Source organism: Atta colombica, unplaced genomic scaffold, assembly GCF_001594045.1.
Source record: "Atta colombica isolate Treedump-2 unplaced genomic scaffold, Acol1.0 scaffold222, whole genome shotgun sequence".
In the NCBI taxonomy this organism is placed as follows: domain Eukaryota; kingdom Metazoa; phylum Arthropoda; class Insecta; order Hymenoptera; family Formicidae; genus Atta; species Atta colombica.
This window is the reverse complement of record NW_017259319.1, coordinates 276,558-296,585: the sequence shown is the minus strand read 5'-3', so window position 1 is coordinate 296,585 and position 20,028 is coordinate 276,558. Positions and strand designations below refer to the sequence as shown.

The 20,028-nt window shown below is 32.0% G+C and overlaps 1 protein-coding gene across 1 annotated transcript in view; it reads left to right on the top strand.

Annotated features, from left to right (window-relative positions):
* Positions 1-20,028, top strand: part of LOC108687962 (neuronal acetylcholine receptor subunit alpha-7) — a 252,606-nt gene that overhangs the window by 170,536 nt on the left and 62,042 nt on the right. The window contains exon 8 of the mRNA XM_018194009.1: positions 8,919-9,005. Within this exon, the coding sequence (XP_018049498.1) occupies positions 8,919-9,005 (87 nt within the window). The remainder of the gene's footprint in view (positions 1-8,918; positions 9,006-20,028) is intronic.

Below are 20,028 nucleotides of genomic sequence, written 5' to 3'. Positions count from 1 at the left end.
ATATTGTAAAGTAACAGAAACTTTTGTTTCAACTTTCTCTCTTTCTTTCTCTCTCTCTCTCTCTCTCTCTCTCTCTCTCTCTCTCTCATATCATATAATAACAGAAATTTTTTTTTTAACTAATAATACTTTACTTTCTTAAACTGAAGAATATTAATATGAAATTTTAAAACGCTCGAAGATTCAATTGTCTCCTTGTAAATCAAATTTCTTTTAATATTTGTTATTTATTAATTTAAATAAAAGTTAGAGAAAAATTATATCTGTGTTATAAAAAAGATATTTTATGATAACTATTCCATTACTTTAATCATAAATGTATAAATAGAACATAAATATATAAATAATACGCCAAATATATAAATAAAATGTCAACTTGCCTCAACAAGCTCCAGTCTTCCTACATAATATCACAAATTAAATTGACAAGCAATTTAATAATACTGACGCTAATGAGAACCTAAAAACATTATAAAAAGTTTATTACAAAAAATAGAGAATTAAGTACTCGTATAATAATTCTCTGCGTGAAAGCTTACGCAATACGATGGACAATATTAAATCATTTGGGAGACCTATATAAAATATCAACGTTCGACCCAGTTACAAAATTTTTACTTGGAAAATCTGGCAATTTCAACCACAGCTGTCAGGCATCGCTTTATGAAACCGGTGAAGTAAATCCTGGTGTCGTAAAGACGAGAGACTTATAACGGGTGAAATCCCGGCAGGAATACAATCTAGTGATGGGTTTTGCGACGGAGCAGCCAAAACTCTTGCAGTATCTTTTCGTAACACTCTTCTTATTTCTTCACCTCTGTCCTATTGTTTTCGTCTCGTCTTTGGATTTCCTTTTGTCTTTGACGAGCTTTCGCCATTGTTGCTTCACGTCATTCGTTTTCTTTGACATTCAGTTGGGAGCGCTTTAAAACTCAAGTAAGACATTACTAACACTTAAGACGTAAGAATCTCGTTCTTCTTTTACTAAAATTTGCCCAGCTCGGTGATGAATTGACAATGTGAAAATGAAGCTTCGGGATAATTTTCTTACCTGAAAATTTTATCATCGATTATTTGTTAGTATCCGACCAATAAATAGTGATTATATATTATATTGTATATAAATTTTACATAAATTAAAACTGTAATAAACAATAAATTTAATGTGAATATATACATTCAAGGATTGCCTCCTAAGAACATTTTCAAATAATTTTAAAAACTTATAATTAATAAACAATTGTAACATACTTTACATAATAATTTATAATATGCATAATAGTATGCTTTAATTAACTTTTATCGAGAAATTTTCATCGTGTATATTCGATTTATCAAAAAGTTCCACTTCTCCTCGCTCTAAACCACATTTTCCTGCTTCTGGACATCTATCTCCTCTATCCCGTAATTAATCATTGGCGAAGTCCAGGATATCTTTCGTGGACCCGCTCTAATGTCCGATAGAACTTTCCTTTCGAGAATCACACGAGGATTAGGGACTTCGGAACTTTCAGTAGTTCACGTCACATTTATCTCGGGGAATGTCGATACACCGAAATCATTACAAATTTCCGAGCATCGATAATAATTTCCTACATGTAAATCTACGCAGATTTTTCCGCTGACTCATAAAAAGGAGGTTAAATGCAACAATGTATAATTAAATGTTTGCGTAATTTAATTTTGACTCTGTATGTGATACAGTTGTTGAAATTTTTGTAACACTATAGGAGAATACTTGATTTTCCGTCCAGAACTGTCAATTAGAAATATCAAGCAGCATCAAAGCGAAAATTACGCGAAATTACGTGACCACTTACAAAATACAAGTTCTTTTGACAACAATATCGTGCCAACTACACTTGATTATGCTTAAAAATGTGCGCGAAATTTACATAATACCACGCTATAAATTCCGAAGGGAAGGGAGGTACATTGCGGCTCGCGAATTTCATTAACCAGATAAATGCGAGAGAAATGCGTGCGTTGCGCTGCTAATCCGCCCTCGTTGAGAGCTGTGTTTGATTGAACATTATCATGACAAAGGCCGTGATGTGAGTGCCCATGTAGCCGTTCTCGCTCTCAACAAATGTGACGTCTTTCATGTAAACATAAGAATTTAACAGAATTAAGTATGGGAGAAGAAGAAAGAAAATTGCACGCGCCCATACACACGTACACAATTATGCTTTATGATATATTTCAATGTATGCTTTATAACATACTTTTCTAAAAGAGCACCGAGAAACAAAACAAATAAAATTTTATATTATATTACATACATTGCATTATATTATATTACATTAAGTAAACCGAAATATATATGCAAATATAAATACAAATGTTACAAAATTTAAATAATTACATAAAATGGTATAATAAACTACTAATTGTAAGAATAAAATGCATCGATGTATAATAAACTCGTAAATAATCTAAAAGTAAATTATGTAAAACAGTAGTTTATCTGCGAAATCGAACAGCAATGGTAAAACTGAACATCGAGAAATACCTGACATTCCCCAAAGGCATCATTTTATTCGAGAACAGGTGAGCGTTTCGTGCACCGTTTCTCTAGGAATGAAATTCTATTAAGACTGGTTGCACGATTCCCGCGGCGGTTATAACACTTGTTACATACGCGAGAGACTCGGATGGGAAATCAAGTGAAATGAAGTTGTAGTGAAAATTCTGAAAAGTCGCGCTTTCTACAATGTTACAATTTAACATGCGATGCTTAAGTCTCAGACATGTTTAATTGTACGATAAATTTCAAAAATTATCCACAATTGGCAATTAAAAGCTAAATGTGTTGTGCTATTTTGAAACACAAATATTCAGCATGCATAGATAATGTATAGATAATTGAAAATTGATAATAATTATTAAAAAGAATTTTTTATCTTCGGATCTAATAAAGTTATTTTCGTGAACTTTTTTTTATGGATTTTTTATAAACTTTTGTAAGTTTATTGTATTAGGTACTGTATATACTATTTTTAATAAAAATGTGGTATAGATATGCTCATTGATTTCAAAATTAGTGTTCAAACGAAGCACTACATAAAAAAACACAATGTGTAAGATATTTCAACTCTGGATGATTTGAAATAGAAATCCTAAGAAATTTTCATTTATGAATAATTAAAGAAGCGTATGAATCTCAGAAAAAGAAGAGACAATGAGAAATAACAAAATTTAAAGTAATTTAAAGTAATTTAAAGTAATCAATTTAAAGTAATTAACGTAAATTTTCCTAATATAAGAATCTCGAATCAAAAAAAATTAATTTTTTTAATTTTGGGAAATGCGAAGTTCATGCCTTTCTCTTCAATTATCCATAAAAAAATTTTTTATGATTTCCATTTTAAAACATCATCAGAGTCTAAATATCACGCCATGCTTTTTGTGCCGTTTTATACGCTAATATTTAAAATTAATAAACATGTTTATACCAAATTTTAACATAGTTTAGTATATGTAAACCTATCAAAATCCGTCGTATAGGTTTTTCCAATAAAATTCCAAAAAATAATTTTTTTTATTAGATTTTCAAAAGTAATTCTCTTAATCAAATGTCACATCCATATTTCTTTTAATGCACTGGAAAAATCTGCACTGACTTTATGTGTTTCTCAATATTCTTTATATTTATATAAAAGATACTGATAACATTACAATGTACATGAATTCAAAAGGAAATTACTATCAAAAAAATTGTCGCGCAGTGCCAACTACGAAGCGCTCGAATCTACTTTAGCGTTAGAAATTTATCATTGTTTTTTCTAGTCAATATATCGACTAGAAAAGTCTTGGCACATAACCTTGTTTTCGCAGTAGTCACATGAATAATCTTTTTTATATGCAAGCAAATATTCCACACCATTTCGCATAAATAAGCGACGGCCGTGATTCGCAATAGTTTATTAATAAAAATTTCTTTGGCACAAGAAACAAGTTAGTCGCTGATAAAAATTAAGAAATATTTATTCTGTAATAGCAAATAAAAAATAAAATTTTATTTTTTAATAACTTAAACTTTAAAGAATCAAATAATTGAAAATTATTATTATAGGTAAATATTTATTATCACATAAAACTCGGAAAACTAAAATTCTATATATATATTCAATATCTTTAAATATATTTTAATGAGATTTATACAATAATTGACATACATATATAATATAAAAAAAATTATTAAATGTCGGAGATATCAAAAGTTGACAGAAGATTTTTCTTACCTGAATATATGAAAATTAATCTTCTACTATAATTGCTATCATCAATCTCTATATTTTCTGTCGGCAAATTTCCACATCTCTGGAATAATAATCTGTCGTGTGTGACGCATCAGCAGCTCGTGCGATTAACGTTTCTCATGCAAGATTCTGGGATATGATTTCGAAAAAGTATCGATTGCGCACGCGTTCTGATATTCCAGTTAGCGTTTGGATCTAATAGCAAGGAACTAATTGGTCAACCTTCCTCAAGCTCCGCGCCTTCCCCCGCTGACCGACAACCCCCGATGTTATTGGCGGTTTGCCACCCACCGCGGACGCACCTTGTCGCGGTTACGTCCGTCGATCTCATCGAAATACTATGCTCTCGTTCGACCTTATCTCACCTAAACTGCCATTAAATCAAATTAAAGCACAAGCGAAAGGTACGAAGATATGGTTTCTAACTTCAGACATTATTAAAGAAAAAAAATTCTTTGATATATTTCGAAACACTATAAGGTTACGACTTCGTAAGACTTCCGATTTTTTGTATTTTGTATTTTTTAAATTTTGTATTTTTAAATATTTAAATATACAATAATTCATTGAAATTACAGTAATTAAATTTGTTTCAAAAATTTTTATCCATAGTATTCTTTTTATGACCTCTAACTTTTTTGCTCATTAAATAAAACCAGCATCGTGAAAGCCGATTTTAAATGTCGTTAAAGAAAAAGTTCTTTGACTTACGAATTCGAAATGTTGAAAGCTTAAAGTTTCGTCAGATTCCAATAAATTTTGCATTTCTGAATAATTAAATATATCTCTAAAAAAAATTGTTAAGTCTTTAATAACACTTTTTATTAAAACACTTTTTATTCAAACTTTTTCATCAATCAAGTAACATCAACGAAACATGTATAATTTAATGTTAATTGTCCATTTGATGATTGATCATGCTCAGATATATATGCACGTTTTTAATTAATTTCTTTGATTAACGAAATCGCGGGATTCGTTCCCGAAATATCATCGGTGAATGCATCATATTTTATATTTTCTGATTCGCAAGCGACAATTTAATGGTAGTAACAATTCATCGACTAACAGAGTGAGTCCACTATGCTACACAGCGGAGTTTCATATAACTTAACTACGTATATATACATCAAGCTTAATGACTCATTGTCAAGTCCCCTCGCGCATCCGAGAACCATCGTAATGCTCCGAACTTGGTGAATTAACTCGCGACATCGCGGTTTGTTGATTTCGTTTAAAACAAATATTACATGACTTTACACGTACCTACTGTTACCAAACAAATATTACATGAGGCAGGTAATCATTAACGAGAATGTAATAGCACTAGATTACATTTATTTAACATTAATTGGTATTCGTGGATTACAGTGTACTTTAAATTAATAGATATAATATATCTTTGCTTAAAATTAATGTAATTGAATGATTTTTTCATTTTGGAGATTAAAATTCGAGAAATAAGATTATATAACTTAAAATTATGTAAAAATTTGTTATAAATAATACAACGTATTATACAACGTTATAGTTGAAAAATATCCGGATCTACTGTACCTATGAATATCGATTAATATAAATTGTCATTTTGTACACGCTAAATCTATAGTATCAATCAAATTTAATCTAATTTGAGTTGCCATTATTCCGATTTAATATATCGTTATTTTATATTAAAACGATAGATAAATTTGACATTATATAGTGCCAAATTTATTCATTGTTTTAGTATAAAATAACAATATATTGAATAGGAGCAATGGCGACTTAAATTAAGTTAAATTTGATACTAAAGATTTAATAGTGTAGATTGAAGGATTAAAGAGTTACAAGTTATTATTATGTATTATAACAAAAAATATTTCGAACAAAAATTGTATGGTGTAAAAAAACAAATAATATAATCATGACAAATTGATTTTTCCTTTATTTGTCTCTTTTCAAATCATACAACTTTTATTTATAACATTTTTTTGTTATGACGCATTCAAAGATAATAACTTATAACATGTCAATTGTATTACGTACAATATTCTAACAATAAAATAATAACGTTCCTCTTTTGCATACACACATTAATTGATTAATTAAATTAATTGATTAAGTTAATATATGAAATATAAATGGAAAAGTTATTTTTTTCAACAGTTCCGAGCTACATTTTTTATATTTTGAGATGATACTGAAATAAAATTTGAATTATGTAACAAAAATTATTTCTAAAGATCATAAAAATTATATATCGCTAATTTAATATATTTCCATTAAATTTAATAATTATATATATTTTGTTAAACTAATATATAATGTGATTACTGAAAAATTTTATTATTACATAAAAATACAAATTATTACTTCTTACATTAATATTTCTGTTCCTATGGCATTCCCTGCACAGAGTAGTAACTTTTCAATTAATATTCGTTTATAATATCGGGTTCTTAATCCCTTGTCTTATGATTTAATTTACAACAGTTATGGTACCGCGCATACCGTAATTAGGAAAGTCGTTTGCGCGACAAACTTCCACAAATAAGGATCTGACAATACTCTCAATCTCCTTGTACCAATTTTCTGGAAACTAATCATACCCTGATAAAAAATTTTTAAACATTAACTCTTTTATAAAACATAAAATATTCAGTAAAAATATATAATGTAATTAATCTTTTATGAATATGAGCTGTTCTAAAAATTGTCATACAACTGAAAGGAAGTGATTTCTCATGTAAAAATAAGTCAAAATATAAAATAAAATTTGTTTGTAGACATTTTCATCAATTTTCCAATTAATAAAATACTTTATTATTCATTATAAATACATTATTGAAATTTATTATGTATTTTAAATTGTACCAAATCCATTATAGAAATAAGAGAAGTCGAATTGAATGAATTAAGCAAATTGTAGCACTTAAGTGCAGACGTACTTAACGAATATTCACACTCTATACAAAAAAAGATTGTATTCTATATTTTCGACTTACTTTTACAAGAAGACTCATGAATTTTTTCTGATTGCACCACGATTTCCAGAACATTCTGCATTCATAAAGAAGCCCTGTATATATTTTTACATAAAATATTATTCTTTGTGTTAATAAAGTAAATTTTAATTAATAAAAAAAATTTTACATTACAACTAAAATTCTTTCACTTCTTTCTGGCTATTTTCTTTTTCAATTTGTTGTTACATAAACTTTAGGTGCCTTCGGGGAGAGACTATTAGCGCTATTTGTATCATTCTATCTTCATCGTTTATTACACATAAAACAAGGATAAAATGATACAAATAGCGCTAATATCATCTCCCCGAACGCACTTTTTACAATATAAAACAAAGAAAAATAGTATAATAAAAAAGTGGAGCTTTTGAGAGTTTATATAGACATAATTTTAACGATTTGCCTGGCAGACTAAAATAACTTTTACCACGAGTTGAATATGTTTTTTTATGTTCAGCCCGTATTTTTTATGTTTAACTTATATTTATTACGTTTAGCTTATGACCCGTATCTCTTGATATTATAGAGCAAGGGATTGCAATTAATCGAATTATTCAATTCTTGACAAATTCATATGACAATTCGAATTCTTTCAACCCAATCAGTTTGCGGTTAGCCTGTCCGTTTCACGCAGACGAAAGTTGTCAACCGCTTGCAGAAGTTCTCAATTTTGGAGAGGAGCAGTAAGATAATCGAATTTTGCTGGTCACTTTGAAGGCTGTTACGCAGTAATGGAGTTGCCGGCGACTTAGGCAGATTTACCAAAGTCGCCTAACGTTGCGACCCCTCGCAGCGCGGTGCATCCGTTACACGTTCCGAACTTTGTTGAGCTAATCCTACCCTTCGAAATCCTGCCGAGGGCGAAGTAGAATCTACACGGGATACAGAGGATTCGATTGTTTGTGGTCGTCCACACTTAATCATGCGAGCGAGCTCACAGACATGTCTTCTCAAATGTTTGCGCAGAGTCGCATAATTCGCGCTACTATCGCACGGATTCTATCGGATCGTTCTCTGCACTACCTCATCATCATTAATATCACATTATCAACGAGTTCTGACTCATCCACAAACCATTCACTTCATGCAGCAGGTTCTATCTAATCATTAGTTTTCTCATCACGTTTCAAGCGACCTTTAGGAATTTATATAAAAAATAAATTTCTTGTATATTAGTCTTTAAATTAAAAAATAACATCGCATCAAAAATGCGATAAATAGTTGTTGAAAAAGTTGTAAAACTTTTGCATCACATTAGTAGCACATTCAAACGTACTTTTCCGTGATCGAAAATATGGAGATTACAGGTTTTTATGAAATCTGTAGATAGCATTCCAGTTCGAGCTGGATTTTGGAAATCAGCGCTGTCAATAGGCAGATCGTAATCATGATACGCGAGTGTGAGTCTGAATTTACAACGAACTCAAGAAACTTTCGGCGAGGGAAACTTGTAAATCGATCCACGGACACGATATGCTTTGAGTTATGTCGTTCGGAAAAATCGAAAGTGATTTTATCTCGATCTCCTTATGCGTCAGCGGCTTAATTAAAACTCTAAAATCTAAAATCTAGGTACCGTAGAGATCCAAGGTAGCACGTTAAGCCCGCGCGTTGCGATGCAGTGTTGATGTTTAATTTTTCGCCTGTTCAGGAGTGACCATTCTGCTGTCGCTGACAGTTTTCCTGAACCTCGTGGCAGAAAGCATGCCGACGACTTCGGACGCTGTCCCTTTAATAGGTACCTATTGTCAACCAACGGTAACTCGCATCTGGCAAGCGTGTTTTTACAATGTCTGTATATACATTCGTATGTGTATATATCCGTGAAACGCAAAGGATGCGCTGCGATATATCATCTGATGATAGCTGTATTTATTTAACCATTATGCTTATTGACAATATACATTACTAACGATGAAATACCATTAATACCATAAATGTTAAATGAACATACAGTCTATTAAATTATTCCTCCATTTGCTATCAAGAAGATACTCAATTCGGAATAAGTGAATTGTTAATAATTGCAAAGTAACGTCATACAAAGATTTCCAATCACACTTTTAATTAATTGCTCACTGGATGATATAACGGCGCGCCCTGTAAATGTACCTTCGCCTGTTTTTTACGTAATTCCTAGAAAACCTCGACGACGTAACCAAACAGTAAGGTGGAAAAACGAAGACGACGGATTATAAAGGTAGTCTAGAATGGCAAGTGGATCGGTTCTATCATTCGGGTAATGAACGTTCGAGGGCGAACTCGCGAATCAGGCACTCCGAAAAGGGCAACTCGATTGCTTCTTGAAAGAGTTGGCGTGTTCGGGCAACCTATCGTACCAACACTGCCACCAGCTGCTCAGAAACGTGATAGAGAAATAAAAGACCGCCATGGGAATCAGGATTATACGTTTCTTGAAAGTCGATAGCTCCTCCTCCATTCTCTTTGCTTCCTAGGGCTTATTATCCTGTATTTCGTCTCTAATCTCTTCTCGATTTAGAATTACGCTTAATTTCACGTAATTGCTGCGTGAGGTAAGGTAATTTTTTAAAGCTAAGTAGAAAGTTGGAATTATGAATCCTTATTTATGTTGTTCCGCGAAATTATATGTCTAGTAAAATTGTTAAAATTCCGCAATTATAAGTCGCAATTCTGTTTTATTTCCGACGAGATGGGACGCTGTTCTTCACACGCGTATCACTCGAAGAAAATAGCTTCCTGTCACAGCGATTTCAACGTGTATGCCGGGCATGTAAGTTACACTAGTGTAGAGTGTCGAGAATGTCGCGAAGGATCAACGCTAAAAGCTTCCAAATCCTACCACTGGTTTATCGCATTTTAGTGATACAGATCCGCTTTCTCGGAGAGTGATACGAAGAACATCCGAACATCTCTGTTCAGATTTCCGGCGCGTCCAATTGGATTTCTTGTTTAAACTCGTCGAGATTTCAAATTTTAATAGAAGGAAAATAATACTAAGTCGAGAAAAATCATGAGAAAAGGATCGCACCTTAAATTACGTTTCAAAATTTTTTTTTTCCTCATATTTTCCTCCCGGAGTTTAAGAACAAAAGTGTGTCGCAAAGCGAGAAATTTAAACATTATAATTATTTTTTAAATCATTCAATCTCAACAGAATTTAATATAGAGAGCGAACGATACTTCGTCATAAGGTACCGTGAAACGTTTTTCCCATCGGAAAAACTTCTTCAATAAGCGGATTGACTACGTATAATATTTGAATTATCGCAATTATTGTCTTATAAATAGATCATTATATAGATATAGAAATGTTGTAAAATTGAAGTATATAAAATGCGAATATATTTGCAGAAATGCCGTTGAAAACGATCTATTCGCTAAACAATTACTTTCCTAGCGCGTTCATTCGCGGACAGCAACACGGGACAAGTTCCCTAGAACTTTTATATACAATTTTATTTTTATACTTGCACTCGATGGTGACCGTTATATCGGAATCGCAAGCAGTAAAGATGTGAATGTCAGAAATAAAATTCGAACAAATCAACCGAACTATGTTTCACGCTGCAACGTCAACGGAGGAAAGTGAGGCTAATAAAATAAATGATAAATTAGTTTTATGGTCACAAGAACGTTGTAGCACATCATCGTAAAATTAATTTCTACAATTACAAGCGCAATTAAATGGGACTTTAGAGCGAGATTCAAACGATATAATATATATAATATACGGAATATACAGAGTGATACTAAGTGAGTTTAAACAATTTTAAGAGATGATTTCTCATACAAATTCAAATTGAACGAAAAATTTTATTTTTAATTATGAAAATCACTTGATTTATTTTGATGAAATTTTATAAAAGTTTAAAAATTTCAAAATTTTTGGAAAAAAGGCAATTTTTCCTTCATAGCCTTCCTTTCATATAGCTATAGCTTTGAAACTAGCCCTTCTGGACATACAATCATATAGAGTTTTCGATTTGAATTTGTGTGAAGAATCGTCTCTTAAAATCTTTGAAAATACTTGGTTCTACTGTATATAAAATAACGTTTATGAAATCAAGGCATTCACATCTTTGATTCTTGCAGTATCGAGTTAGTTCATTTAATTCTTGACGTGTCCCGAATGATTTGTTTCCACGCAACATCCGTGTAGAGTGAATTCTATTTTCCAATTTCTTCTTTTATATAATATTCTAAGTTTTAAGATTTTTTTTCGTAGAACTACATATACGTACTATTGTATTATGTTTTCCATTTAAGTGTTTTAAACAGAAATGTCTACGTATATAAATCTGTTGTAGTATTCTCCTTTAATAAACAGCGTACTAACCGCTCAAAAAATCGCTAAACAGTCTTAAATTAGATGTAATATGTCGTGTTATTTTATTGTGTTTATTAACTTAACGAAAAATATTCTATGATGTACAAAAGCTAGATATAGCATCATAAACATAACATTATAAATTTAATTTAATGTTTACAAATTTTGAAAATGATGTCTTTCATAACATGTCTTGCATAAGTCTCGTGATAAAGCATTTGAACAACAACAAAACGTATAATCCTGATAATCCTACAGCATAAAAATATTCAACTCCGTTGAAAAGAAAAATATTAAGAATAACAATTAATTCGCAATACGAACGATGGAAGCCGTTGAGATTACGTTGAAATCACGTTGAATTAACTCTTTTAGAAATTCATTTCTAACTGAACGGCGGCGCATATTTTTAGTATATGATGCAAGGCATTCTCAACGCAGATTAAATTAAAGCACTATTGCATTTAATTGCACCTCTGAGTTTCTAATCGCAAACAGATAAAATTAGAATGAAGCGCGAATATAAATCTAGAATTCATATAATTCGAGTCTTTCAGTGATAATGTTTACTTAAAAAATATTAAAATAAATTACAAGTAATACACTTTTTATCCTTTTTATTTTAACTTTAAATTTTAACTTTAAATTTTAGCTTTGATTAAATTAACTGATTTAATACTAATTGATATTTTCATCTATTTTTAAATTATATTTCTAGTGTGACAGTAAAGGAAATTTGATTAAGCGCATTTCAACCTAATTAGAGTTAAAGCAACAGATTGCAACAGACATCGTTCTATGCGATGAGGCGCGATGCAAGAAGAATCGATCGATTTTCAGAAGCTGGTGCTTTCTATTGTTCAACGAAGAAAGAAGAAGAGGAAAAAAGAGTATTCCCTCTCACACATGTCTCTATACATGTGTACACTCAATGCAATACACACGGGAAAGCATTATTATTATGTGCTTTCTTTCTTTTGGGAAAGAAACTTTAATTAAAGTCTATGGCTAAGATAAATGCGTCGTGCGATGCATATTAAAACAAATCCTCATGAGAGCGGCACTGGACGCAAATTCGTTTAGGTGCTATTTCGTTCTCACGAAATGATCTTTTTCACTCTTTTCAGAGTCATTCGACTATCCTACTTGTTCCATTTCCTTCAACAATTAAAAAAGTGTCATGGAGATTTACATCTTGTTGTCAAAAATTTCTCTTTGTTATAAGAAAACAGCAAGGAAAGACAGACAGAGAGAGAAAGAGAGAGAGAGAGAGAGAGAGAGAGAAAGAGAGTGAGAAAAATGTTCATTAATGATTTGCTAAAAGTCAAGATCATTGAACCTATTTCTACCATATTTTTTAATTAGTGATATCTGGGTGCGAGAAAATTAACTTCTAATGAGCGTTCGATGAACGCTTTAATCTCACATAGCCAATTCGTTAGCTATCTCACTTTACAAATCGAAATTTGGAAGAGTCTTTAATGAAAAGAATGAAGTATCGATTTTAATCGCTATTATTTTCGATAGGCATCGAAGACAAACGAGATTTATTTAATGGATTTAAGAATTTAATGATTCTCATATATAGGTGTATATTTTATATTCTTCACTTAATGGCTTTCTACTTCGCTTCTATTACAATCTTCCACACATAAAAAACACGACTTCAGCGAGCAATGTACAAATTTGATGAACTGGCAACAAGTACTCTGGCATAACCAGTAAAAATATTTGCGCTATCATCGTAATTAGAAATTCATCAATTGATCGTTCTTCCTCGTCATGCTCGCGAAAACCATTGCTTCCTTCTTTCCAGCATAAGAAAGCAGGAAGTTGTCAGCTGCTTCCGCAAGTTGTGACCGGAGATACTTGAATGAAATCGCTAATTTAACACAAGACAGCACGGGCTACTAATTACGTGCTTGCTCCTGACAGCTCGATGAATTGTATAATTGAGATGTAAAAATGCAAGATTGCTATCAACATTAGTAATGTTATGATTACTTTGACTTTCCACCTTTAGTCATATTCATCATTTATTATCTAGAAAATTATTCTTAAAGTTTGAAGTATTTAACAGTATAGATAATTAAAACGTTTAGATTTTGTAAGAAAATATGATGAATTTTCTATTAACTCTCAACTACTGAGAAAAATTTCTTGTTGAAAAATGGACAAACTAGAAGATTTTGATCATATTAATCAAAATTCTGATTATCTCAACTAGAATTATAATATATTCAATCGGAAAATTTTTATTTGTCCATTTTTAATCAATATTCCAATTAATGTAGATTTTTTATTTTTTATCTTTGTGCAAATCTTTCATTTAACAGTCATCAAATATTTTTTCACAAAGAATTTCTCCTACTTCATCCTTATCCTCTATAATGAACGATGGAGTTTCCCATAGTTGAAATAAATCAAGATAATATGTCTCGGATAATCGCAATCATTCTCTATTGAGTAGATGATTTCGTCATTTAAATCGCTCGGCCGTACTATGTGAGAGCGTTCTGTAACAGCTTCGAAATGGACAGATGAATAACTCTGTGGCTCTCTTTATGGCGGCTGTCCCGTGCGATTAATGCTCACCGGTCGCGAAATATGACGTCCAGCCGCTCATAGCTGACGATCGAATAGCGTCTCGTGTCGGGATTTTTTTGGTAAAATCGCACAGTTGTCTCTCAAATATGCTTTCGCACATGTCTGTGTTCGACATCGTGGATGAAATGCAGCGCCAATTGAAACGACGAAAATTCGCAGTGCACACAGGAAGTAAACTGAAACACCGATATATATTCGCTATAAAACGACATTTTTACAAATCGTTCAAGCGTGACGAGGACAAAATACATGAACAAGGGTATAAAATAAAATAAAACATTTCTAATTATCACGAAATATCTCATGTAATCCTGATTATCGAAAATCAGAATATAATGTGTTATCGAAATTAGTTATCGCGCTTTGTTATTAATCATCATGTATGCGATCGCATAAGCATAGTTCGCGAATTTCATTAAACGCTCAAAGACCAGCGGAATTACATCCATGTCACAAGTAAGCCGCAAAACAATGTTTCAACGATAACGATCCGAGAAATTGTATATTTTGCATAAATGATGTTGAATTATTGCGCCTCCGAATTTTTACGATTTTTCTTCAGATAATTCTTTATTCCACAAATTTCATTTTTTTTTTCATGTCTTAATATAAACGATCAAGAGATGTTAATGTCAAAGATATTTCTTTAATATAAGTGATTAATGTAAACTTTTAAATGCACTTCTAATTTTACTCATATTGTGACTTCTGAATGTACATGTAATGTTATTAGTTATAATGTTATTAATTATATTCCAACGTTATATCAATTGTGTTCATTTTTTTATTTCACATTAAAGATCAAATCTTAATTCTTTGGAATATATTTAATTTGAAAATTGCATATGGTTTCGTAATCGTATTTGACATGTAATTTAATTGTGTCTTAAAACAAATTTCGTTAATGCCCAATATTAATCGTAATGGATGTATCGTATTTCATGTATGAGCAATAAATAGCTACTTTATGTAATTTTTTCATCATTTTTAATTATTTTATGTTGGATTTAATTGATTTTATTTATAGGATAGCTCTAAAGAAAAAAATCCCATATAAAATTACGGGTTTTTAGGCTTAAGTGAAATTAGCTTAAATTATAGTATAGTTTTTAATTCACCGATTAAAAATTTTCTTAAACGAAATCATAAAAAATGGACAGATTTTGCTGTAGCATCATTTGAATATTGTTATTTTGAGTTTAATCAGACTAAGGTTTTTCTTTTTCTCTCTTTTTTAAACTATTTATTTTTTATAACTGTATCTTAATATTTTTATGCACAGAATAATGAGATGAATCAATTGATGTAAGGAAAAACACATAATTGTTTTAAAAAAAAAATTATACAATATGCAATACTTGCAAACCATATTTTTTTTAACAACTATATGTTTCTTTACATCTATATCAGTTGATTCATCTTATTATTCTGTGCATAAAAGTATTAAAGTATTAAGAAATGAATAGTATAGAGCTAAAGATACTTTTTAATTCAATTAAATAACTCTGAAATAACAACTTTCAAATGGTGCTACAACAAAATCCGCCCCTTTATAATGATTTTGCCTAAGAAAACTTTTCGTGAGCCAAAAATTAAAACATACTACAATTTAAGCCTAAAACTTCAATTTCGCCGAGAAAACTTGTGGTCCTTTAGTAACTTATTCTTTACATTAATCGAGTTAAGCTGTTGGTCAAATTGTTGATCCAAAAAAATCGTGGCGACAGCTTTGTAATTCCAATCTCGTGTCCGGAGAAGTACGCAAAAGCCGCGGTTTAAATCGACAGGATAATCCATAACGGCGACAAGAAAATAGCGTGAGACGGAAAGCTGATGCGGTCGACGAACCCAAGTCCGCTTTGTAAACCTCGAGACCGATCATTGCAGTGCACCATGCAAATTTATGCAACGGCTGCCACGCCGAACAGCCGAGTGGAAAGAGACCCCGTCAGTTACGTCGAACGCGATTGTGCGAGGACAGCTACTGTATTACTATACAATATGGATGCTGTATATCCCATCGTCTTCTGATGTACCGATATCGCGACCGCATGGTGATGATAGCACATACCCATAAGTTATGTTTATCTCGCAGACCAAGTTTTAATGCTCTTCATGCCGTCGAACAAGGCGATGCATTTTTAAGACCGATGCAATTTTTAACACCACGGTGCCTCAAAATCGCTTAACGCCGCATAATTGTTTCTAATTCATGTTTTGAAGGAAGTATACGATGCAAACAAACGTATCTCAAAACGAAAGAATGCCTCTGCGTTCAAAAAAAGTATTTTTGTTCGTCGCGATGAGCACATAGAGTGCCCTGAAAAATTTGAGCTTTAATTTTAATGCTTTCATCATCAGAATTCAAAAAAAGATTTTAAATTCGTTGAAGAATTTGTTAAAATAAAATTAAAGTTTTAATACGTTATGACGTGTGATTTGTACAGGAAAGTATAAAAAGTATTTTATACAAAAAAATACATTCAAATTGAATGATTCTAAAAAAAGATTGAAGTTTTAAATAGATAACTTATATCTTTTTATTTCTTGTCTGTTGAGATATGTTTTTTTATTAATATTTTCCTTTTTGTTTTTTATTAATGGCCTTCATACCATGATATATGTAACGTTAAATCCTTTGAACTTCTGCAGCTGGCAAATCATTATCCTTCACTCTAAATTATGAAGTTTCTCGCCGCTGGGACTTTTTCAAATGAAACTGTATGTCTAGCTTTTCGGGTGAGTTATAAGTATATTCCATGGCGCGCGCTTTGCGTTAAAATACGAAACGTTTAATTAAAACTTTACGGCAACCGCGCATATAATAATTGCAGACTACGATATACATCAATATATCGATATTTCGCGTCATTAATAGTTCATTTAACGGCTGTTGAGAAACTTTCTAATTAGAATATTATTGCTGAGCGATTTTAATGTAGGAAAGTAGGAAACTTTTGTCGCCATCGTTTCGCACGTTTGCAGCGGTGCAATTTTATGACTCATGTATCTTCGTTAACCCAGCATTATCCGTATTGCAAATCGTTCGGGCGTTCCATTTATTCGCCGCGATTCCGAAGAAGGAGCGCAGTGAGCAATGCAAATTTCAATTTCCATCACACGTATCTGAAACCAATGATATTGCATTTCGAGATTCGATGCAAAAACGGATGATATCAAAAGTTTCCAAAATATCGGATATGTACATATGAGCTTCACGTTGATCGATGTAAGCAATAGTCGACCGAGAAACCGTCAGGTTTCTGTCAGGAATAAAACATTTTTGAAGAAATCATCCCACACGGATAGTTATTACGAATATCTCTCAGCAAAATTATCATTGTTATTATTGTTAATAAAATGGGATTACTCTTGTCTTGAAAATTGTATCAAGATTCAATAATTAAAATAATAAGCAAACATATATTATTTGCTATCAAATTGATATATATTAAAATGATATATATTAAATTTAATAAATTAAATAAGTCAACGCGAATTCCATTTTTGATCGAAGCTATAATCTCGCTTAATAATATTTATATATACAAGTTTGTAAATACATTTTTTAGTTCTATAAATTGCGCGCTGATTTGATTTATCGGACTTGAAACGCATAACTGAAGATTGAAATGACATTACATTGATCGTCAATTTTAAAATACTGTAAAGAATTGATTACGAAAACTATCACCTCAGCCAAGATTTGAACCTAATACTCTCGAATTTCCGAAATAAGCGTCTTACCTTTTTGATCACCGAGCGTGTGGAAATATTTTTCGCAGGAACCAGTAACTAGTGAGAGAATTTTTCAAAGAAATGTTTATACTAAGCTCCGCTTTGATCGAAAGTAGGATTTTCCTCTTATCTAATTTATTCTTATTAATCTACATTTTATTTAAAATTGCTTAAATTTTATTGAGGCATTTCTTCGTTTATATCTTTATATTAGTCTAATAATAAGTTTAAAATCGACGAAGGTGGAAAGTCAAATTGTGAGTACATATTAATGAATAAATCTCGTTGTATGTTTTTAATTAACGGTTATTATTAGTAACATTAACATGGAAGTATATTTTATACGTTCGCAATATGAATATATTTTATTTTGTTTGAAACGTTAACTCTTCCTTCATGGATTTAGTAAACTTCATTAATGGATATCGATTATCGAACAACGCAAAAATAGACCAGTATAATATCAATGCGCATCCTAATTCTGAAAGCTCAGGTCTTATGCTGCCCAGAACGCATTATCTAGCAGTACATTATCGAGTGAACTCGACTAATGTAAATTCAATGCGACCGTAAAGCGATATTCTCGACAAATCCCCTGACAATGCTGTCGAAAATATTAACAGAAATTTTATCGCCGTAGCAGTCAATGTCATGAATTCAATGAAATATAAAATGAACTTTTATATCATTGGCAATCAAACAACATTCCATCTTGTTATCCAACATGATTTAGCTTTAAATTAAATTATATTGTAAATAAAAATATTTAAAACGAACTAATATTACTATTGAATATTAATTCCATTTTTTAAACAATTTGAAGTAACTTTGTATTCGAAAATAACACTACGGAAATATCACACTAGCTACAAATTAAGTCTCAAAATTACATTTGATTTCTCGAGGGCTATTAATCGATTTTCTACTAAGCTTATATTGTTTGATGTTCTATCATCGACATATTGTTTCATTATTTGTTCTCAGATTCGCTTCGTTAGTTATTCCGTTATGACAATCATGTATGACAATCTTCATAGTCCCATATTTCGAAGTACTCAGAGTGGAACAGAGGCGGGATCTACTCCTCTCTCTCCTGAAGAAGTTATCGAACGAAGTTATCCCGAAGAATAATCGATTCCCTCGGGCCTGTACGAATATAGATAAACGTGGAAAATTGCGCAGGCAGGCGAACTCCATTTTGCTCGTTTGGCTTACTCCGCGCTTTCCTAAACGACGTTTCTGCCAGGGGATCGACTTTGCAAATATGCGCGTTCATCCCTGCGCGAGAGCGCGATTAAATTAATGCCAAGCCAGAGGATAGGTGTCGTCTTGACGCGTAGCACGAGATAGGAGAGTGACAGTCGCACGAAAATCTCAGATTAGAGAGTATTATACAACAAGTCGTTCTTATCGATACTGCACAATTTGGGTTAGTTGAGAGTTTGGTTACAAGATCCCTCTTCGAATTCTACGCTGTTGCTGTCTCGTCTTGTAATTTAGAGGATCGCAAATCGCTCGTTCACGTTCTGTCTCGTGATTCAGGGCGGTTCGGCTAATTGTCTCTCTGCAATCCGGTCTGCGGTCAGATTCGAAGCGTTTTCGTAGGCGTTAGTGGCCGCATGGTTACTGATAGCGGCTGCTCGCTGACCACATCGCGTAATGGCGGTGCGTACGTGTAATGCTCAGGTGCGACGATTTTGTATCGTCGACACACAGGTTCTCTTGTGAGGATGACGATTGATCGGTCAATCGGTCGGTCAATTGACTACGGGTGCATTCATTATTGCTTTCTTATGATTCCATCAGCTTTCTCGAGAAGCATCTTCCCTGTGTTGGTAATTTCTTTAAGAAGCGCACCTTTCCAGCGCCATCCTTTCTCGAATCTGAGACATTCCGGTAAGTATCGTAATCCGTAGAATCCTTGTCACATGTCGAAGACAACGGCAAAGAAGATCCTTCGATCATTTGCAGCTTGATCAACGAGCTGAGAGAGACGAGAAATGAGAAACGAACCTGAAGAACACTCCATAGATTCTGAAGAATCAAAACATCGGTCGCGACTTGTGTTCGAGACCAAACTTCGAAAAAAAAACTTCTTTGATCATTC